Raw genomic sequence first — 25474 nt, forward strand, 5'->3', positions numbered from 1 at the left:
ACCTCTGAATCAATGTTAAATTTGTAAATGAGATTTATAACCATTCTGTGGTCCCTCTCAGTCTTACATTGTAAATAAACAATTTCTAATAAAATCATCTTATTTTTTTTATTATCAAAAAAAAAAAAAAAAAAGAATACGCTTAGATTAAGTAATTAGACTATTTTTTTTCGATTCCGATACCTCAGAAAATTCCGATTTTTCCGATTCCCAATTTCGATTGTGATTAATCGGCCCAACATAATATATATATTTTAATAATATATATATATATGTGTGTGTGTGTGTGTGTGTGTGTATGTGTGTGTGTGTGTGTATGTATGTATGTATGTATGTATGTATGTATGCGCGCGTATGTGTGTGAGTAAGAAATGATTGATGGCAGTTACAAGTTAAATAAAATTTCTTCGATCGTCAAAGCAATAAAGAAAATATTAAAAAAATCATTAGGCCATATATTTGAAATCCTTCTCTCTCTCTCTCTCTCTGTCTCTCTCTCTGTCTCTCTCTCTATCTCTCTCTCGATATATATATATATATATATATATATATATATATATATATATACATATATATATATATATATATATGTATATATATATATATAACTTTGGATGGGGGCTATAGAACTTAATATAATTATTCATGTAATAAGTTGTTGCCTTTGTTTTATGATTATGTTTGTGTTTATTATAAACGAGCTTAAAATGCCTCGCTTGTAAAATTGTTTAGGTTTTGATGGAAAAAGAGAATTTCTTCTACCGAATGATTAGACGTTATTTATTCAATTCAATTCGTGCTGATTTGTTTCAGTTCATGCAAAAAAAAAAAAAAAAAAAAAAAAAACACGACGAGGAAAAGTAAAAAAATAAAGAAATAGTGATTGAATAAAAAAAAACAGCTGTTGCAAGTTATTACAATTTTATTATTCCAAATTAAAGTCACGATTCTTTCTGAATTCTTGAATAATTGAATGAGATCCTCGGCTGAATTTCATTTATTAAATACTTGATCAATAATCATATTTATATATTATATGATTTGTTTACATTTTAACCCCAAACAAGACACAGTGACACTTTTATACAGGGACATAGGTTGGAGAGATATTATGAAGGAAGTTGACCAGTAAGATCTCTGTTCATATTACACTTGAACTACTGCATGTCAGTACACTTGAGGAAGCAGGAATGCGGAAGGGAATTCTAGAATCTAGCAGTTCTGGTGAAAAAACTATTAGAGTGAAATAATTTCTTATATCTAGGGATCTCTACTGTGTAGGGGACTTTGTGTCTTGTCGGTGTAAAGTAAGGGTAAGTAAAACGTGTTCTTTTCTCATACAAAATTCATAAAATTAGGCCTTAATTTATCTCCTAATTTTATGAATTTCCTTGTTTTATTCTAGCCCAATATTAATTAAAGGAGAATAAACAACGGCAGGAATCATGGCATGGGGATCACAGATGAATTAAATTGCAAAAAGACAAAAAGAAAACATAATTTGCAATAGTAATTGTCTGTATTTTTGAGATGAGTTGTTTTCATTGATTGAGATTGTCGGACTGACTTCCTCATCTTGGTTGTTATTGCCGGCCGAAACGTTGTGACAATAACAACCAAGATGAGGAAGTCAGTCCGACAATCTCAATCAATAATTTGCAATGTTATTAATAACATGTATAAACTCTTGTAAAAGAAGATCAAGTTTCTGGTCACTATATACATGTATGAATTAGGTGACCTTAGCAACAGCTTGTGTCTTTCCTCATAATAGTATAATAGAATTCTATGTCTTTTTCCAGCACTTTGACCAGGTTACAATTAAGGTGTTGCCTGCTCGTGAAATAGGAGTAAATATCATATTTTAATTTACGCAGATGCTGTATTTATAATTACAAGGCACATGTTCTATTTTTCTTTAAAGTAAACCCATTATAGAGCGGTGATTTGATTTAAAATGTTAAATTTATGATTTTGGGGACATTAGTTAAAATTATATTGACAAATTTAGTACACTAGCGTAATTTGTTATAATCTGAGCTCAGTTTCCACGCATATTAGCAGTTTACAAATAAGCTGATGTTTATGTATACATAAATATTTGAGCATGCACTACATATTTACGACAAATGACATAGGTAAACGTTGCACAGTGAAATAGCACTTTTAAAAATGTCCGATGAAAATATGGCACAAGTGGATGAATAGACAAAAAAAAAAAAGAGAATAAAGATAACAAATATCAAAATGTGACAAGTTTATACGAAATAAACACACCGTTTCGGTCAGAGCTATTTCTCATCTTCTTCGTGCGTATTTTGACAAAATTATCAATATAAGAATGGTATTTTGAATAATCAAAGTATTAAAAAGTACAAACATGAGAATGGTAGCCCGAATTATACAAATATTAGAAATTATTAAAATGAGAACGGTTGTCTGAATTATCCAAATATTGTAAATTATCACTATGAGAGCTGTTATGTAAATAATCCAAATATCATAAATCATCAATATGAGAAAGGTTGTCTGATTAATCAAAAAATTAAAGATTATCAAATATGAGACCAGTAGTCTCAATAATCCAAACATTATAAGTTATCAATATGAAAACGGTTTTCTGATAATAAAAAAAAAATCAATATGGGAAACGTAGTGGCTATAATCCACTTATTATAAATAATCAATATGATAATGGCTGTATGAATTATCCAAATGTAATAAATTATTAATATCAGAACAGTAGTTTGCATTATTAAAAAATATAAATTCTATGCTAAAAACATAAAATAAACAAAGATCTGTTGAATGAGACATTTAAAAAAAATTTTTTTTCATAATACAGAATGTCACAATAAAAGTCTTGTGTCTTTCTCGACCGTAAATAAAGACGAACTCGTTTAACTCTTAGGTTAGTTGCTGCGTAGTCTAAAGTTTTTGTTTGCAAATTTGCTTTCTTTAAAGGAAGCACTTAAATATGACAGAAATTAAGCAAACAAAAATAAAGAATAAAAAAAACGAACGATGAATTATAAATCTATTTTATAATACACGAAAATACTTAAATTATAGAAAGAATTATATCAACATTTAAGAATAAAACTTAAAACCTATTTTTACTTGTATCTTATTTCATTATGGTTGTCCCTTAAATATATCAAATAAAATCTACAAAACTAATATTATTCGGGTTGCCGTAATAAATATGTTGCTGTAAAGAACCAGGAACCACTGTTCTAATTCCTTCCTTTGTAACATTATTTTCTATTTATTGATTTTTGCCATTTCTTCTTTATGTCGTGTTACTATTGGACCGCGTCCTTTTACACAGACTATTTTTAGATTAATATTTATTATTGTACACGTCTCAATACACAACCTAGCAAGGAAAGAGAGCATTACCTTTCCATACGATCCAGTTTTACGCTCCTATTCTCCAGAATAAGATTTATGCTAGCAAACAACCGAAAACGCACATTATTAAATCAACGAGTGGCCACCTCGAATTGATAAAAAATTCAAGACTTCAATAAGTTAGGTTATCTTTTACTTACAGTTGTTTTTAATAAAATGTGCCAGCTATCATTCTAATCTAATTCGTTTGATTATTATTTATTTCAGTACCCTCTCTTCCTCCCCTTCTCTACCACTCTCTCTCTCTCTCTCTCTCTCTCTCGCTCTCGTCCTCTCTTTTTCTCTAAATAAATCGTATAAAGTTAAAGATTCCATATCTTCCATATTATTAATGGAACTCCTGTGAGAACGGACTGGTTTAAATAGAGACGGATGCGTTTGTAGAGACGAGGTCTTTTTTTTTTAAACTTTAAATTGTTTAGTTGTCCTATTCATCAATTTACCGTCTGAAAATTTCTCTAGCACAATATACTGATTTTTATTATATTACTCATATGTTACTAGCGGGACCTGTGGAAATTCCAAAGGGGACTCATCCATATGTAATATCTTGATGTTGGCATTCTGTAGATGTTCAGCGTAAATTGAGACGCGTTGGTAGTATTGTACCTATTTACAGTGCCTCCCCACGGGGCAGAGTTACACACCAGGGTAGATTTTTAACGTGGAAAAAAATATTTAAAAAAAATTGTCTCAGTCGTGAAGGACTGCTCCTCCACCGAAAGAGAACACGAAATTGAAGTGTACTGTAGCAATGAAGCAAGAACAGATACTACACGTTCTCCTATTTATATAAAGATGATAATAATTTTGTTTTTAATTTATTTTTTAATGCTAGTTATCCTTTAAGATTAATGATTCCGTTTGCTTTATGGGCCGATCCCTTTATAAAAAATGGGATACTTGTTCCATCTTAGAACAATCTTCGCTTTAAAAAATTTTTATCGATGAGTAACGCTCACCTAGATTAATACATTTATACAATGGGAAATAATTCTCAATTCCTTTTTAAAAAAATAACGCTTTTCCTCAACGAGAGTTATTTCCCTTGTTAAAGATGAATTAGTGGGATATTGTAAATATTCTTTCCTCGCTGAAATGAGCAGAATTATGGCTGGACTGGGGAAATTTTAATTTTTGTTCATCTCTGATTGCTAGTTTTACTGGAGCTTGATTTAGACCTAATTAAAAATGTTTTTTGGATTATAAATAAAAATGACTAACGCATTTCTTCGTAAATAGTTTTATTCAAGGGAAGTAACTTGACAATATAAATGTACAGAATTATCTCCCTTATAAGGTTGTGAAAACTATTCTGTCACCCTGTAAAACATTACAAAAGAAACCGATTTAACTACAACAACTACCAATGGTTTCCTTTTCTGTGTCTATATACCTAAAACGTAACAAAATGTCTATAGATAACGTTCCCAGAACTTCCTGCTTGTGAAAAACGATATCACGGAACTGATTTAAGGTTGCCTACGACACTATTATTTAAGGTCAAATGAAAATTAATTTTGTGGATCGTCTTGAATAATCAATTCTGCTTAGTTTACAAACGTCTTTAATTTATATTTCATATATGTATACTTTCCTTTAATATGGTCATTTTGTTTAGCATAAATATCAACTGATTGTTCAGGTAAAAAGAAAGTTTTAAAAAGTTAAATATTAACTTATATGCCTGTTGTTTCCGTTAGAGACAATGTGGGATTTTAAAGTTGGACAAATAAATTTCCGACGGGAGTAACAGTCGATTAGGACAAAAGTAAAATATTATCTCAGTCTAGAAAGATGTCGTGCACTGATCTAGGATAGTAAGATTAAGTCTAATAACAGAACAAATACTAAACTGTTGTATTAGTCCACGGTAGTCGTTGATATATCCAAGGCCGATGACAATGTCTTGCATGAAGAACTTCTCACAGAAATAAAATTCTATGGTATTTCTGGACGAATACTCAATATAATACGATTCTTACTCGACAAGAGAAAATCCAGGTTGTCCTCTATGACCGGACGTATAAACAACCTGATATTTATACAGGTGTGCATCAGGGGTCGGGCCTTGGAGCTTTTCTTTTCCCTGGTGGTTGTTCTGGAGGAATATTCAAAATAATCAATCTTTTCTAGACAAGAGAAAAATACTCGACTGTCGTACGTATAAATAACATAGTATTAATACAGGAGAAAAGCAAACGTCTATCTCGTACCATTTATTATTCCTGATACTTGTATATTACTTCTCTGATAAAATTCTTTCTCAGATTTGTATATTTGCAGATGCCACACTTTAAAACTCGTTAGTGTTACATTCACACAAGAAATTGAAAAAAAATACATTGACGATATTAATAGGGCTGCTGCACGCAAAGTGAACAAAAGGAGTACTAACACCAGGTGTACTAACACCAGGAGTACTAACAAACTAAATGTTTAAAAAGCTATAGTTTGCCCATGTATGAAGTGTTGTTTCCAGATTTGAGCCGCTGAATCTACAATTAGTCTCTACTCTTAGATAGAATTAAAAAAAAGGGTATCAAGTAAAAACACATTTGAAATATACAAAAGAGATAGAAACATGAATTACAAGACAAGACACCTATTTTTTTTATCGTAAATTTATTTCGTCTTTAATATGTTGCAGCTGTTTCATCATATGCGGGAGAAATAAACGAGACACACAGAAAAAAGTGAGAGTAGACTATTAATAAATATATAAAGAGACATTGTGTGTGTCAGAGAGAGGGAGAGAGAGATAGGGAGAGAGATACACAGGAAGAGATAGGGGAGAGAGATAAACAGAGACAGAGAAAGAGAGAGACAGAGTTGGTAGAGATAGTGCGTGATAGAGAAGACTTGTTTAATACTAGAGTGACAAGTATATCGTATTTCAAAAGAGAAAGAGAGAAAGAAGAAGCATATGAGAGCGATTGAAAGTGAGCGAGAGAAAAAAATGTAAAGAGAATAAGATAAATAGATTAAGTAAAAAAAGGCGAGAAGAATTTCAGATAGAGAAAGAGGGGTGCTGATCGATAGAGAATGATATATCCGGTCGATCAATTAATCACTCTCTGCTTTAACTTAGGCATTTTAAACGCGTTTATTTTTTTAATTTTCGTGGTAATAAATGCTGGCTCAGACGTAACTTCCAATGATCTTCGTTCGCAAGTATCTAACGCAGCCGATCCGACCCAAGTGCAATTTCCTTCATATTTCTTCTTGTAGGAATGTTGCCATTTGCAAAACATTGGGCGGGTATATTTTTCGATTTGGTCCTGACAAAAGAAAAAAAAAACAAAGGAAAAAATAGAATGCATTATAACATTTAATAAGAGAATATTTTTCCGTTGTTTTGCCTCTTGATGATATATTTGACAGTTTAAAACAGTAAATCAATTGAGAACCGCATCACTTTATCTAAACACATAGAAGATATTAACAGATATATACTCGAGAGTCTAAATAATGAAAAGAGTATCCCCTTGCCCTAATTATAAGATATTAGTTTTTATCTTAAATTTGAAGTCATAGTTAGATTGTCTACTTTATGTAATAAATAACCAAAAGTCTTAACGATTCATTTATTTAACGAGATTATTGCATTGGGATTGAGTTTCATTCCCGTTACTATTTTTTGGTCGCTTTCAAGTTGAGGGTTAACGAATGAAGCAAAAGGTGTCTTCGTGGATGAGTTCGGATCTCATGATCGGCGGGATTTTTTACCCCTACACTGATGATTACGTAAGCATGAAACATTAGTATCTGTAGTTATAAATAGTTATTATATATATATATATATATATATATATATATATATATATATATATATATATATATATATATATATATAGATAACTCCCCATATTTGGATACCAAATTGGTTAAAAGGGAAAATTATTCCCAACTCGCATTTAGGTAAAAATGCACTTTCGTAAATAATTGAATTCATTCAAAACATATCGCTAAAACCAAAACAAAACAACATATAGTCATCCACATATCGTACTATTTCCCTCTTTCACAGTTCATCAGTGCCGCTAGACAGGCAACTACCTCAAGCCATGATTGAAACCCGACCGTCTGAACGACAGTCAAGGCTCCTAACCATTACGATATTGGAGGCTGCTGAGCGAGTAGGGAATATCTGTGCCTGTGTGTGCGTGTACGTGCGTTACAAGGACTTTACTGTAGATTTCTCAAGCTTTGGATTTTTGCCTCCTTCGCGTTCGGTTTTCAAATTTTTTCTTACCTCATATTATATGCTTTTTTTTTTTTTTACTTTACTCTTCCATTTTTAGTTTTTTTAAAAAACCTTTTTACCTTTCTTCTTTCACGTGTTCTTCTTTTGTTATTGTCTATTCATCCAATCATGTCCATTGTATCTTAGTTATCTATATTTTCATTTTATTATTACTTATTTCACACTACAATTATTTTGTTATTATTTCCATTCTATTCACGTAAACATAACTCCTTTCTTCTTGTTATATTTTAACATTTTATTATTGCTTTATAAAAAGTTTAATATATACGTCCTTCATTTTAAATCTAAATGTTCTTTTATTTATAACTAATGGGGTGTACACGGCGTGGCCCGGGTCTTTGGAGGTGTGAGTGGTTTTGGGTAACTCAAAAGACCCGGGTGTTTCTGTAGGGGGGGGGGTTAAAATAAAAAAAAAGTTTTGGTAGGTACAGTGATGATCATATTTATTGGCACGGTAAAATAAAAGTTAAATTTTGTCTAATAAATTCTAAAAAAAGGGATTAAATTAAAGAAAATAACAAAGTATATTATGTATTTTTAACTGGCCTTTCCGATGCAGCAATCGGATTTTAGAAAAAATAAATAACAAAGAAACAACAAACATAATTGCAAAAAACCCTTGTTCAAAATTATTGGCACGATTTATTTAATAATCAATTGTATAGCCTTTGGCCTTGATTACCTTCCTCAGTCGCTTTTCATAGTTTACAACCAAGTTGTTGCACTCTTCAGTAGTAATTTTAGCCCACTCTTCCTGACAATAATCCTCCAATTGAATAAGATTCTTAGGCTTCCTTTGCATTACCCTCAATTTTAATGTTCTCCATAAATTTTCAATTGGATTAAGGTCTGGGCTTTGTGATGGCCACTCCAAAACATTAATATGATTGCCCTCAAGCCATTTCTTAGTCAGTTTAGCCGAATGCTTTGGGTCATTATCTTGCATGAACCACTAACGACGACCAAGTGAGAGCTCTTTAGCAGAGTCTTTCAGGTTTTCATCCAATATTTTAACATAATCTTCCTTTTTCATGCTACCTGTGACCTTAACAAGTCGCCCTGGTCCAGAGGCAGCAAAGGATCCCCAAAACATCAAACTGCCTCCACCGTGCTTCACTGTGGGTATGGTGTTCTTAGGTAGGAAAGCTTCGCCAGATTTTCTGTAAATATAAGACACTTTATTATGCCCAAATAACTCTATTTTCGTTTCGTCAGTCCATAGAACACGTTTCCAGAATGCAACATCTTTATCAATATGACGTTTTGCAAAGGCTAGCCTTGCTTTCAGGTGCATAGGCTTCAATAAGGGAGTCTTTCTCGGACGACATGCTTTTAAACCAGCTCTCTTCAAAACTCTACCAACTGTATGTCGAGATACATTCACTCCAGAGGTGCTCTGTTCATCAACAATCTCCCCAACAGAGATCCTTGGGTTTTGTTTTACTTGTCGAACAATTTTCCGTTCATATCTTGGGGAAAGAATCCTTTTTCTCCCTCTACCCTCTAAACTCATAACGTGGCCTTGTGATTTGAACTTGTTAATTATGGCTCTAACAGTGGATTTGGGAAGGTGTAGCTTCTTTGAAATCTTATCATAGCCCTCCCCATTGGTATGGCATGCTACAACAAGCTTCCTGACGTCTTCGCTGTGTTCCTTAGTTTTAACCATGGCGATTGAAAATTATAATTTAGTCACTTATAATAGTTTAAATAAATCGCTATCTAAAAATTATCTGAAAAAAATATTCACTGAATTAGCGTTAAACAAGCATAATATGGCTATAAAAAAGTTCAGAAAGCACGTAAACCGGAAATTGATTGATATTATACTGATACTAAAAGAAAAACAAAGCCGTGCCAATAATTTTGAACAAGGGTTTTTTGCAATTATGTTTGTTGTTCCTTTGTTATTTATTTTTTCTAAAATCCGATTGCTGCATCGGAAAGGCCAGTTAAAAATGCATAATATACTTTGTTATTTTCTTTAATTTAATCCCTTTTTTTAGAATTTATTAGACAAAATTTAACTTTTATTTTACCGTGCCAATAAATATGATCATCACTGTAAGTATGCGAATCGAACCCGAACCCTTGAGGCAAAGTTGGAAATTAAAGTGCGAAAAAAAAGTGCGATGTTAACCACTGGGCAACCACGAAATACTAACGAAAACACGTTTGATTGTATTTAATTATTTAGAATTGGCAGGTGAACGCTTTAATGACTTAATTAGTCAACTTTGTCTGCGGGGTAGTATTTTATTTACTGCGGGAATGCTTTTTTATTTTTATATCTCAAGATGTTTGGAGGGGGACCAAATCCCCATAACAAGGGGATTGTCCAAATTGAATAGCAATTGTCTGGTATGAGAAAATCTCCACATTGATCAAAGCTGATTGCTTTCGAATATTTCCGGCGATCGCGACCGGAAAAATACCGCCAGAATTAGTGTCGCTTTTATTATACGAAAAAGCCTAATCCACATGCGGCGAGCGAAAAATGTTGAATATTTATCTTTTGAAAGTCGAACAAATTAAATATACAGGCGACCTCCGTCGTTAACTCGTACATATTATTATTTATATGTGATATAAAAAGTTTTAAAAAGTTGTGAGCCGACCGCTTCTCGGAAAAAAAGCCTTTCTTGAACATACATAAAAAGCGAACATACATACACACATTTTCGCTTATATATATATCTATCTATCTATCTATCTATCTATATATATATATATATATATATATATATATATATATATATATATTTATATTTTGTAAAATGCTGGCCCGTCTTCTATTCGGAGGAGACGCATTTAGCTTCGAAATTCCAGTGCAAAACAGGTATTTTTTCTTATTTTCCTAATTTCTTTGATGATATATTAAAGATACACATCTTTATCATTTATCATATTTTGTTTTGCATATTTGATTGCTTCTCTTAACATGTTGAGTTTTTCCTATCTTGAAATGTTTGCCATGTTAAAGCTAAATTCTGTTTGTTTCATTTTAATACACACACACATACACACACACGTGTATGTGTGTGTGTAGGTGTGTGTGTGTGTGTGTGTGTGTGTGTGTGTGTGTGTGTGTGTGTGTGTGTGTGTGTGTGTGTGTGTGTGTGTGTGTAAGTTTAACTTCCTGACTTTAAGGGAGTAAGTATCCATGGTTCATACATAAGTTTAGTTACTTTTGATAAAAAATAATTTGTGTTTTATTTTATAAGTTTAGAAACTTTAATGAAGGCGAGTTCAGTTCAAATTAATATATTAGTTTACATATATTACTAAAGACGATAATTTGTATTATATCATATTACGGAAAATAATATCCAGAGTGGACTAATATATACACTTAGCAATTTCACTCAAACCATTAATTAGTGCCTGTGTTCATTTATTATTAACACGGGACAACGATTATCGATTAAATATATAGATTTGCATTATTTAAGACAATTATTAGAGGTATACAAATATTCAAGTTTCACTTTTTTCCAAAACGATTGAAATCTAATGTTAAGCACGCGCCATTCGTGATGAATGGTAAGAAACATATGAATACTGATTTCGTTTTGAGAATTAAATGCACTTTTGCTTTACAGGTGTTAAGCTTTTTGTCTTTCTAATTTTGCCATGCATAGCTTTTTTAGTAATATCACAGAACATGCATTGTGCTGTAGCTAATTTTCAAACACAATTTTTAATCTAGTCCATATAATCCGACGGTATTTACTCTCTCATAATAAAAAGTATGATGCACTATTCCGAAGTGAGATTGAAGCTTAGGAGCACTCTAACTTACAAATATTGACTGGACATCATTATTCATATTCCGGGGTAAGAGCGCCAATAAACTAATCCTTTCTCAAAACCCGAGGAAGTGGACATCTTAAAGCTCCACAAGGACGGTCATCATATCACAATCCTCAGGAAAATATGCGTTTTAAGAGATTGGCGAGACGTTGTTGATTTTAGTGCCGATGAACAAGACCTATGTGTGCGAATCAATCAGATACAGGTTACACTTTTTTACTATTCCTATGCTGTCACGCCACTCATGGTCCCCAATCCTCAAACCTACTAATACTACACAGTAAGATATATCTATCACATTTTACACCTGATATAAGCTTTAAATAGTTAAAATATTAATGAATATTGAAAACAACATGAACCCCGAACATATTATTTTGGAAAAAAAAAACTTTGGAGTTTGGTTTAAATCTTAATTTACTTTTAAGGTTAAAATGTTAAAATGATAAACATTTATTGATATGAAAACCAAGAACAACACATCGGTAAAATTTATTTCCAGGAACATGGCGCTGGTAAAAATGGCACAAATATAGAAATAGAAGAGCATAACACAAACGAAAAATATCAACGAAATTAATTTTTCAAAGTCTTGGATAAAAGGAAAACATTAGAATGTTTGTCAAATTAATAACAAAATCATACTAAAATTTTTAACACTCTTCCTCTAAACTCTGCTTCCTTTATAAATGTAATTCTACACTTTTAGCAGATGTTAGAATCAGACTCGATAATATATTCGGAATGGTGAACTTAGCACAGAATCGGTAATTTTGTCGGATTCTAGAAATATATTGGAAGCGTTTTATCACTAATATATAAATATATATATATATATATATATATATATATATATATATATATATATATATATATAGTCATCCACATACAGTACTGTTTCGCTAATGGCAGTTTGCATATCCCTCCCCAATATGCTCAACCGAAGTCAGAGAGCATATATATGTGTGTGTGTGTGTGTTTGTGTGTTTGCGTATTAGTGCACTGATTATATTAACCTATTTATGTGCATGTTTACACATTTATGTATAAATACGTTTTTAATACATGTCTATATAAGATTATATATGTGTTACCCTGTATCTATATATATATATATATATATATATATATATATATAGATATATATATATATATGATCATATTTCTATGTATATGTGCGCATAATTTAATGTATATGTATATTAAGTACATGTTCAGACATACGTGTATATACAATTACTTGGGTGGGGTTTCCTCGGAATGGGCTTAACCGATATTCATGAGAGACAGCCCATCTATGATCGCCATGTACCTTCATCGTCGGTCCACCGAAGCATTAGGATAGCATCTGGAGATAGTTCTCTGTTAAAAGGAAAATAGATGCTACGGGCACACATAGATTCTGAGTTTACGTTGGCCGTCCAGATACACGTTTCAGCTTACCCGTCCACAGTTTCGCTAACCCGGATATGAGGTTCGGAGCAAACGACGCTTTAGGTAGAACTATCTGCAAAACAGGTGTGTGACACCGACGTAAGATTTCGATATATATTTTACTAAATATATTATTTCTGTCTATTGGCGAATTTGTGAGAAGATGAGCGAGAGTCCGTCTATATTATCTTTAAACATCTGCATGTTTGTACTGTCATGGAATCTGATAGCGAAGTCAAAAACCTTACAGCCCAAAGGAATAAGCTATTTGAATAGTGACCTCTACATTGAAGAGGTGGATATTGCTGCTAAATGGGTTTATCGGGTGTATGGATGTCATGGGTGTACAAGTTGGTTGGTTGATTGGTTGTTTTATGGCATATCAACCCCTTTCAGGTTATTAAATTCCGAATCCAAAGCTTTTGAAGACACATTTTAATAGGATATATTTGTTGTTTTGAAGTCGGTTTCTATTTAACCCATAGTCGGGACCCTTACAGGTACTACCACTCCGGGTCAGAGTGGACCTGGGAGCAATGGCAATTAAAGGGTGGCTCCACACTCCCCAAAGCCCGCAAGCTGGGGCCTCACCACTGGATATAGTTTAAGGTCATATCCAGGACCGAGTGTAGAAGTGCAATAATTACGTCAGAACACACTCCATTAACATACTAGTAAAACAGCCACATGGATACAACATTACACCTCTTGGACAGAGGTTGGGTTTACTTGATAATGCCGAACCTATTAGATTCTTTCAAATGTGAAATATATGGCAGAACCGGCAAGTATCAAATTCGACAAGTATACAAATATGGTTTTTATCTGCTGCAATGGCTACCAACACCAACTGAAATATCTGGAAAAATTGTAAGATACAAGTTTTGTATGATAAAGAAATAAAACGATTTTTGTAATCTTCTTGTATTGTATAAACGTAAATTATATCCGTAGATACTCACAATACAATCACAACCGGTGAAGTAAAATTTACGCAAAGCTTTCATCTGAAATGACGTCATCCATCTTTTCGGCACAATTCCTTCACACATTTCAGCCTGGATATGTCCATTTTTACTTTGACCTGAAAAAATAGTATGAAATACTTAAAGCCGATCATGGCAATCAAACGCGAAATTCTGATTGGTCTTCAAAAAATCAAACGTTGCAGTTTTTATGCTCTTCTCTCGTTTCTTCTGTCATACAACTGCAACATATTAATACACGAAAATACTGTTTTATATGAAAACATACTTTATTAACATCAATATTACTCCCTTTTCTTTAACTATGAGTTTCTTCTTGTTATGTTCAAAAGGAATATAATGCCTATCTCTCGTATTGACCGGTTTCCCGCTTGCTATAAGTCGATCAATAAAAGCATATTTACAGATATTCTTGAATAGGGAAAGTAAATTAATTTATTACTTTTGCTACGATAACAATTTAGTCGTCTTCAAGTCTGATGTAAACAAATTCTTGATGAAATATCCCCTTAAGTAATCCAATTTACCAAATATTCACTACTAACGGTTACTACGATATTGTCCCATTGACTATACACTCATTAACCCTTATCTTCAAGTGGCCTCTGAGCCTTAATAACTGGTTACTCCGATGTAAAATAAGTGTATTTGGAGTTTATTTACGAACAGCTTGGAAGTTGGATTGAATTTCACAACCGTAGTTTACATTTAATGTTCATTTAATTTGAAAAGGTATTTTATTTTGGTATTTACCGAAAATGAGTAATTGACGCTCGGATAAGGAATCCAAAATCGAATGCGAATTCAATGCTATGAATCCGTCTCCCACGAGATTTATTTTGCTTACATCTCCCTGAAAAGAAGGAAATGCAGAAATTATATTACATTACATGAGACTAGAAAAGATTACAATTAAAGTAGCAGTTGGCTATCTACTAAAATGTATTATCGACCAGATGACCGTTAAAAATAAAACAGTGAAAATTGAAAAAAAAGAAGATCAGTATTCATTAAAATATATTATGGACTCACACATTTTTTAAAGTTAAAACGCATATTAAATGCAAAAAAATGGCCCAAATTACAATCAAAAGCAGAAAGCTCTCAATTAAAATACATTATTGCCTGACTGAATTGAAAACTTGATACGATCAGTTAAAACGTAAAACAACTCTATCTAAAATTATAAGCGCTTCACTATCAATTAAAATAGTATCAATCTTAAAGCTTAACCCACATTTTTACCGAGTCAATTTCGAATTAGACAAGTAGGTACCTCCAAGGCGCGTCACAGTTTTAACTCCTATATGTAACTGTCATTTAATTTAATAGTATCATCCTAACTTTATTACCATTTAAAAAACTTTCAAATAAACTGCTAATATTAAAAAAAAAATTACAGCATGCGAGAAAAAATCGTGTTTACGTAATCGACGCTTAATAACAACGTTCCTATGTAGTAACTTTTTTTAAGCCGTAGACGCATGTATGTTTTAAAAATCTAGCCAAAATCAACTAAAAATCATATTTTCCTGAAAATTTCAATATTTATTCAATATTAAATAAACCTACATATATGAAGTAGGTTTCTTCTAATATATTAGAGGGATTTTTAGGTGTTCTAATAACTCCCCATTTTTCCTGTAACGTGAACTAAAAAATATAAATGTAGGTCGATAAAAATTTCTACAATTTTAAAGCTAAAAAGATCAAATAATTAAAAACTAGTTAATCCGGGTGTTTTTACACTTACAGTTGTAAATATAATTGGACATAAAATCAATATTATTATGCTAGATAAAATAAAAAAAACAATTTTTCTTGATTTTTTTCTTCTTAGTAATATAATTATTTTAATTACAATAAAAAATAAAATTTTTAAAAAATAATTATTTCTAAAAAAGTTTTAAAGGATATTAATACAAATATTACGTGATTTGAAGTTTAAGCAGATTTTTTTTTTATAACAGGTTTTCAATAATAAAAAAATATATATATTCATAATATATAATTAATGACTCTTTAGATAATAAATATTACAAATGCAAAATCCGCTTAAAAATCCGTTTGGATTGGATTATTTAAAATGACAGTGGTAATTATGAAAATTTGCGCTATTTTTCCAAAAAAAAGTATTGAGACCTGTAAGCAATACTGTCTTTAGATACATGTATCTACAGAACAGGTTAAAATTAATTTTATCATCTGTGTAGTTAAATTTAAACTCCATTTGTTTTATAGAAGGTAAGTCTTACATTGTTTTTATCCATTTATTATTGTACAGTTTATTTTTTTCCATAGACATAACCACTTATCAAGGTCAAGGGGTCACTAGAAGATAAAGGTTTAAGAGTGTACAGTAGTCACTTGGACAATATAGTAATTGTCAGTAATGGAAATTCATTAAATTTGTTAACTTAAGGGGGACGGCTTATCAAGAACTTGTTTAAATTGGACTTGAAGACAACCACATTGTAGTCAGCTGGAAAGCATGAAAATGTACAGTCTATCTATTCATAAATTTCTGCATCAATAATCTTCCATAGACATTGCCTCAAACTATAGTACACAGAAAAAACATGATGTCACGAATTAATGTGTATAATGATGACGTTCTACACAACGGTTTGGATATACCTATAAACAAGTTTCACTGCAAATTTAAATAAAAAACAGTTCAGATAATTATTAATTAAATAAATTCTACACTGATTGTTCTTTCACTTAAAACGCTCAGCTATAAAATTGAAAACGTCCTCTCTTCAACAATTCATTCTAAAGTCAAAACGTCTGATTTCAGATGGCAAATTATTGTACAGTAATTAGGGATGACTATTTTTTTTCAATTAAAATATATCATTGAGTGATTGATTTTGAAACTAAAAGCATTCATCTTCTAATGTAAAACGGCAAGCAGTTAACGATGAACTACAGTGCATTATTGACTGAGTGAATTTAAAACGAAAATGAATAAAAAACCAATATCAAATTTACAACCAATCAAAATTGTAAAGAGAAAATGCAACATTACTCAACGTCTAATTAAAATTGCATAATTATAATGATATATTTAATTGACAGTGAGGAGTTTAATTAAAAAATGAACCGATAATGTATTTTAATTAATGTTAAATTACGTTGTTTTACATTTATAATGAACATTTTCATAGTAAAATTAAATCAATCAATAATATGTGTTAACTGATGGAATGTAAAAAATTAAATGTTCAGTTTAAATGCAAAACAACTCAATTAAAAATTACAAACCATTCAGTTAATTTAAGCGACATTCTCGTCCTATAGAAATTTAAAAGTGACAACTCAATATAGAATTACAAACGGCCAACTATATGTCTATCTATCTATCTATCTATCTATCTATCTATCTATCTATCTCCTCCCCCTTCTCTCTCTCTCTCTCTCTCTATATATATATATATATATATATATATATATATATATATATATATATACATACATATATATAATTATAAACACAAATGACTTGTAACGAGTGATGTAACCCACTTTTCGGTTTACGACATCCAGTTGCGCATGCGCGCCTAAACATCAACGTTAAGACAATTGGACAGAGTTATCCCCCTTACACTATTTATAACCATGTAACTAATGCGGCCCTTTATAAGTAGAGGGCGTGGTTAAAATCTTTTTTTTTTCTTCTTCCAATTTTTTAAAAATCGTCTGCTTACATTCTTATTACCGATTTTCCAGTATATGATTAACCTTACCATAGCTTGGCATACTCCTGCATTTTATCTGTACATGCCAAACGGAAATCCGGATCGGTAAATGAACACGTTCCTATTACATTAAATAGTGTTTTCTTTTGTTGTTTTTTAACAGCAAATACTTTAATCTATTCGGTCATATTTTTACACATATTAAATCCACTTTTTTTAAACAAATTTAATATTTTAAATTCTTCATAAATTGTTAAACAAAGCTGTAAATATGTCGTCGGCGTTAGATTCGTAGGAAAATTATGTTTAATTTTCGATTTTTGAGCGATTATTCGGAAAAATACGTAATTTTATACGATTAGGAAAGATTGTTTTTCTATGTTTGAGTAAACCGTCCGGATGCCATTAATCCGAAAATATGTGTCTAGATCATGAGAAAAAGAAATTACAACACTAATATATATATATATATATATATATATATATATATATATATATATATATATATATATATATATATATATATATATATATATATTTATTCAATAAATGTTTTAGTTTTCAAAGATATTTGTGTTCGGAAAAAATCTTATTTGCTACTTATTTGCTGCGGTATTTGACCAAGAAGAAATTGGAGTCATCCCCCCACTACCACCTTTGCCGCCGTCCGTATACTGCAGAATTTCGGAAAATAAAATAAATTAATAAAAACAAACCATTTTAAGTTAAATAAAAGATGTAATGTTTTCTCACTTACATATTAAAAGTGACACGTGATTATAACAAAACGTTTTCGATAAAATCGCTCGATCTGTTAGTGTTTCTAAGTAATATGCTTTTGTTCTAAAAAATGTCGAGCGTTTCGTCTATGTGCAGAAATGAAAAAATCGCAAAACAGTGTAAAAATGATTCAGTTGCTTATATTAAAAATGTCAACCACATTTTTTTTGTCGAGATTACTATTTTAAAAAAAAAGGGAAACAAATATTTTTATATGTAATAAATTCTAACTATTTTTACTTACAAAACCTATAAATCATTTAAAGAACAAAATATGTTAATGCAAAACTCACTTTGAAAATGACTTTTGGTCGTAGCCTGTATGGACCTTTAAAATTCCGTTTTTTCGGGAGAAACGCTTTAAAAACTGAAAAATAAGTAACTGGACAATTACTTTAATTATTTATGCATATCGCAATTCAAATAATACAGTGTGCCTAAAAAAACTGTATTGAATTTTATATGTCGAGCCTTTCGCATTCTGCGTTAATAAAACTTCTCAAATGCACTTTTGATGTTAGGCTGTGTAAGCGAGCTCATTTCAGTGAAAATTGTTCGTTTCTTCTTTCATTGCCTTATTTCGGTTATTAATTATCAATACTCATCGATGATATACCGATACCAAACCTATCTACGAACACTGACAGACACATATTATAGCTTCGTATGAAATTTAATAAAAATTAGCCCAGCCATTTTCGAGTCCATAGAGAAAGAACTCATACAGGCACACAGACTGGATTGAATGCTGATCAACGAATGTCTCACACTCCCATATCTTCATTGTCATTGAGATCGGCGCAATCAAAGTGATTTAGTTTTCAATACAGGTTAGTCAATATTGCATTCTAGAGAATCAACTGTTGATTTTAGAAATTATATTTTTATAGATAATGGCTTACATTGAAGGAAAAAATGTAAATGTCATGCATTAATTGTGGTCTAATAGAAACATTAATTTTAAACGATTCCTTTTAACTTGGTCAAAATCAGTTGGTCTTTCTTTCATCGGATTATATCGATTATCGACATTTACAGAAAAAGAAAAAAACAATTTAAGAACATTGCTGGGTATATGTAGTATTTCGTGTAAAAGTTTATAAGATTTAACTCAGACGTTTTCATATCCATATCAAACGAACTCATACACAGAGACACAGATACGAAGTTCCCTTTATATAATACTAGCAGGGGTACCCGGCGTTGCCCGCGTGTTTGGAGGTGTGTGTTGGTGGGACGAAGGTAGATCAAAACAACCTTGTTTTAAAAAAAGCGTTGGCCGTTCGGAGGTGTAAAAGAAAAAAAGTTTTAGTAGAAAGGTAGGCTTGAACCCTGAACCTTTGACGCGGAGGTGGAAAGGAAATTGGGAAAAAACCCTGCGACCTAACCATCTCGACCACGGTAACAGATGAATTGGCAACTGTGTTAAGTTGACGTTTATGAACCGAAATTAGCAGGTGCGAGAACCTCAAGTTGCGTGATGTTTGACCTAGTTTTGCGCTGGAAGCCAGTTTCTGTTTTCCCCCGCTATGCGGCGATCAGAATATATCTCGAAAATAGCTTGTAAAAGTCGGGCAAATTAAATAGACGGGCGTTATCATGATTTAGAGGCGATATAAAAAGTTTTAAAAAGAAGCGAGCCAACCGAGAATGGCGGCCAAAAAAGCCTTTTGTAGACATACAGAAAAAGCGAACACACATACATACATACGTACATACATGATGATGATTGCAACGTCTTGTCAGACGAGTGCCACTCCCTCAGGTAATAAAAGTCCATGAGCCCGAAGATAACCTTAACTTTAGTCCTGCCGAAAAAAAAAAAATTAAAAAAAAATTCACACGCACAAGCAGACATGACACTGAAGACGGTCACTGGTATATATACATATATATATATACATGCACGCATGCATACACATATGCACATACACACATAGAAATAACCCACATATATGCATATATAGACATACTTATACATAAACATACACAAGACGGTCATTGGCATGCATACACACACACACTCACACACATATATATATATACTAGACCACCCGTGACCCGTTGGGTCAGTACGTTATATTAGCTATGGAATTCATGTATGAGCGTGACACTTGTGGCATAAAGAAAATAGTTTTTTTTTACATAACAGAAGCATTTCTATGAAAGTATATTAAAATGAAAAAAGAATATAGATAGATTTCTATGAGTCGTTCTGTTTATTATAATTGTTATTTTTTTTAAATTACAGTTACTGAATTATAAGTGGTTGGTCATACTTATAGGTAAATATGCACTGAACAGGTATCATGATCCTTATTATAGTTAAATTCAAATTTTGATATATCATCTTTTAAATGAAATTGTTAGTTGAAAGTACAGAATAATAAAAAAAACACTCTCCACATGTTAATAATGGCTTTTTAAGTAGAAAATGAAAATAAAATGTAACTTTTTTCATTTAATTTAAGCAAACATTCAGTACCCATTGTGTAAAATATTTAATTTGTATGTTAATAATAAGGTCAATAAAATTAAGACAATTCTTTTCTATTTACATTTTTTGTACAATTAATTTTTTTTAAAGAAAACTTTTGTTATCCTTTTGCTTAATTGAGACTTCTTATCAGGTTCTAACTCTCTTATATCCAGATTAATTATATTAATCAATTTATTTTATTGAATATGTATCGCTGAAAAGCACGGGTGCTTAACCACTTATTGTACAGAAAATAAATATTGTATTCATATGCTAATAATAAGGTCACTAAAACTAAGACAATACTTTTCTATTTACAACATTTTTTGTACAATTTGAGTGTTTTAAAAAAACTTTTATGTTTTCCTTTCGCTTAACTTTCCAGTTTTACATCGCTCCCTTTTTCTCTCTCTCACACATACACGTAACTATTTCTCGCGTACCTAACGAAAACAGAGGGAGTAGGAGTGTTGAAATCTATGAGAGTGAAAGTGAGAGGTGTTTTCTTTCACTGCCGCTGTTTCTATTAATAATGAGTGTTGTTTTTTAAAAGGGAGAAGTTTTTTGAAACTGCGACAGACTTTACGAAGTTGAATGTTTTTAGCCGTTAAAAAAAAAAACTACGGTTGATTTTATAAAATTATTTATTTATAATGACATGAATTAAAGATTTCTCGCGTACGTAACGAAAACAGAGGGAGTAGGAGTGTTGAAATCTATTAGAGGGAAAGTGAGAGGTGTTTTCTTTCACCGCCGCTGTTTCTATTAATAATGAGTGTTGTTTTTCTTGTTTGTTTACTTTTGTTTTTTTTAAAGGGAGAAGTTTTTTTGAAACTGCGACAGACTTTACGAAGTTGAATGTTTTTAGCCGTTAAAAAAAAAAAACTATTTGATCAAATTAAATGAAATTGTTTGTATTAAAAGCGATATAAAAATTCCGGAATTGGAATAACGGATTGAAGACGTTGCTATTTACGCATGCGCAACCGGATGTTGAAAACCGGAAATCTGATTGCAAACATACAAGATCCATAGACTTTTAGTATTATATAGATATATTTAAACGCAAATATGCATATATACAGATACACACATATCTGTAAACATACACCATGAATACACATACACACGTATACAGACACACATACATACATACAGATATGCATACACATACACATACATACATCCATACGTACACATACGCACATACATATATACACACATTTACCCACATATACATACACGTATGTAAATATGCACTGATACATACAGATATACATACATACACACCTACAAATACATACACACATATACATACATACATACGTACACATACGCACATACATATATACACACACACTTACCTACATATACATACATGTACGTAAATATGCACTCATACACACATACATATATGCCCACACATACACACATATATATGCATACATACACAAATGCATAAATACACATACACACGCCCATATACATACATGCACACAAACACATATACGTACATATAAACATAGATATACACACATACACATGTACATAAACATACATACACCTATATATATATATATATATATATACATAGGTACATATAATAATGGCAGATGAATTACTACATGCTTCCAGCATTTTAGACCTACACGCGTCACAATTTTTCCGTCGCAATAGGACCGTTTTTTTTATTTTGTTTTCTTATAGCCTGAGGGAGTATCTGTACCTGATGGTGTTACAGAGTTTTAGCTTTGTACGACAGCTAAATCTCTCTCTCTCTCTCATTCTCGGTTCAAAATGTTGACATCCAGCAACAAGCAAGCGCAAGATAGCTAGCAACAAGTCAAACTGCAGACCAGCTTAATGCGGGTACTGGTCTCCCGCTTTGTTTTTTAATTCAGAGATTTGCTTCTCCTAGAGGGGTTGCCTTCACCACGGCTTACGGGAGCCCCCTCCACCCCGCAACATACATACATACATACATACATACATACATTTTCGCTTTTATATATAGACTAGCAAAAGTACCCGTCGTTGACTGGGTTCAAAAACAGACTACAGAAAATGGACTCTGATTTATGAAAGTACTAGCGGGGGGTACCCCGGTTTGTCCGAGTGTTTGTAGGTGTGTGTGGTTGTTAATGAAAACCTAAGAGTAAGCGAAGTAAAAAAAAACACATAAAAACGAACGTTAAAACTTAAGCAGGGGTACCCGGAGGGGGGTTAATCAAAACATCGAAAAAAAACACATAAAAAAACTAACGTAAGGCAAACGAACGATGTTAAATGTAAAAATCGAAAAAGCAAAAACAAAAAAGAAAACAGAAAAACAAACGTTAAAACTAGAAATAAAACACGTGAAAAATGGCTTAAATAATTTAAATTATAATTTTAAACATCGGTGGGTACCCGGGTCTTTTTGGTGTGTGTGTGTGGTCGGTCGGGGGTGTTAATGAAAACCTAAGAATAAGCGAAGTAAAAAAAAAAAACACATAAAAACGAACGTTAAAACTTAAGCTGGGGGTACCCGGAGGGGGGGTTAAATCAAAACATCGAAATAAAAAAACTAAAAAAAACTAACGTAAGGCAAACGAACGATGTTAAATGTAAAAATCGAAAAAACAAAAACAAAAAAGAAAACAGAAAAACAAACGTTAAAACTAAAAAAAAAAACACGTGAAAAATGGCTTAAATAATTTAAATAATAATTTAAAAAATCGGTGGGTACCCGGGTGTTTTTGGTGTGTGTGTATGTGGTCGGTAGGGGGTGTTAATTAAAACTAAGAATAAGCGAAGTAAAAAAAAAACGAACGTTACGTAAAAAATGGCTTAAATAATACTGCTTCAATATTTAAATTTAAAAAATCGAGAAAAAAAAGGCATTTCACCCCACGATTCGAACCCAAAACGCTCTAACCAACTGAGCTAACACGACGTACATGAAATTTAGTCAGTTCTTCAACTATTTAAACAAAATTGAAAATATTTTAAATATACAAAAAAGTATATGCAGCGACATATATTTAAAATGAGATAGATTACATAGAAAAATTGAAAATATTTTAAATATACAAAAAGTATATATAGCGACATATATTTAAAATACATAGAAAAAAAAAATATTTTAAATATACAAAATAGTATCTATAGTTATATATATTTAAAATAAATATATTACATAGAAAAATTGAAAATACTTAAAATATACAAAAAAGTATATATAGCGACATATATTTAAAATAAGATAGATTACATAGAAAGATTGAAAATATTTTAAATATACACAAAAGTATCTGTAGCGACATATATAATAAACAGGATAGATTACGTAGAATAATTGAAAATATTTTAAATATACAAAAAATTACATATAGCGACATATATTTAAAACAAGATAGATTACATAGAAAAATTGAAAACATTTTAAGTATACAAAAAAGTATATATAGCGATGTATATGTTAAATAAGATGGATTACATAGAAAAATTGAAAATATTTTAAATATACAAAATAGTATCTATAGTTACATATATTTAAAATAAATAGATTACATAGAAAAATTGAAAATATTTTAAATATACAAAATAGTATCTATAGTTACATATATTAAAAAGAAATAGATTACATAGAAAAAACTGAAAATACTTAAAATATACAAAAAAGTATATATAGCGACATATATTTAAAATAGCATAGATTACATAGAAAAATTGAAAATATTTTAAATATACAAAAAAGTATATATAGCGACATATATAATAAATAGGATAGATAGCATAGAAAAATTGAAAATATTTTAAATATACAAAAAAGTATATATATAAAGTACAGTGGAAGATATAGAAATAAATGTTCAGGATTTTTTTTTTACTTTCGATTCGATGAGATTAAAAAGTTCTTGTACTGATCTGAGCTCTGTTGATTCGGTGTAATGCTATTCCTGTAGTTCTAAGAGATTTACACTCCAAAGACATCTCTCTTTGAGAAGGGGTTATATGTATATTTATATAAAGGATAACTTTTTTCTTACCAAATTCGCTATTGCAGAATTTCTTTTGCAGATGCTCCTCGCAACCTTCAGCATGCAAAACTCCAATTATAAACGTTTCCAGGAGAAGAAATACCCAAAAGATTTCACTAAACATTGTGTCTTCAATATAGGATTTCCCTTTTAAATCTACTGATTATTGTTTTCCGATGAATAAGAAACGAACCTATATTAAGTTAAAATAGGAACACTAAACTCGACGAATTTTATTCTGCGTCTACTTTGTACATCGCTAGAATTTGTTACGTGTACGTATCGATGAGTGTGGCCTTTTAATTGAACACTATATTAAGATTTATGTCACGATTTTCAATGACGTTTGAAATTTAGTAAATGATTATTATTAATGAATGTCAAGAGTCGAATTAATCAATCTATATATATAAAAGCGAAAATGTGTGTATAGATGTTCACTTTTTGTTTATGTCCAAGAAAGGCTTTTTTTCCGAGAAGCGACCGTCGGCTCACAACTTCTTAACACGTTTTATACCACATATAAATCAGAATATGTACGAGTTAACAACAGAGGTCGCCTGCCTATTTAATTT

The 25474-nt window shown here is 31.2% G+C and overlaps 1 protein-coding gene across 1 annotated transcript; it reads right to left on the minus strand.

The window, feature by feature from the left end:
- Nucleotides 1-6022: 6022 nt before the first annotated feature.
- LOC145256515 (metalloproteinase inhibitor 2-like) lies at nt 6023-25474 on the minus strand. The gene is made up of 5 exons (XM_080115503.1): nt 24909-25474; nt 18692-18765; nt 14671-14770; nt 13894-14015; nt 6023-6695 (listed from the first exon to the last, which is right to left on the minus strand). Exons 1-5 carry the CDS (start codon nt 25021-25023, stop codon nt 6477-6479), a joined length of 630 nt encoding a protein of 209 aa, XP_079971629.1. The 5' UTR covers nt 25024-25474; the 3' UTR covers nt 6023-6476.

Source organism: Euprymna scolopes, chromosome 32 (assembly GCF_053919585.1).
Source record: "Euprymna scolopes isolate OS-2025 chromosome 32, ASM5391958v1, whole genome shotgun sequence".
NCBI classification, from domain to species: Eukaryota; Metazoa; Mollusca; class Cephalopoda; order Sepiida; family Sepiolidae; genus Euprymna; species Euprymna scolopes.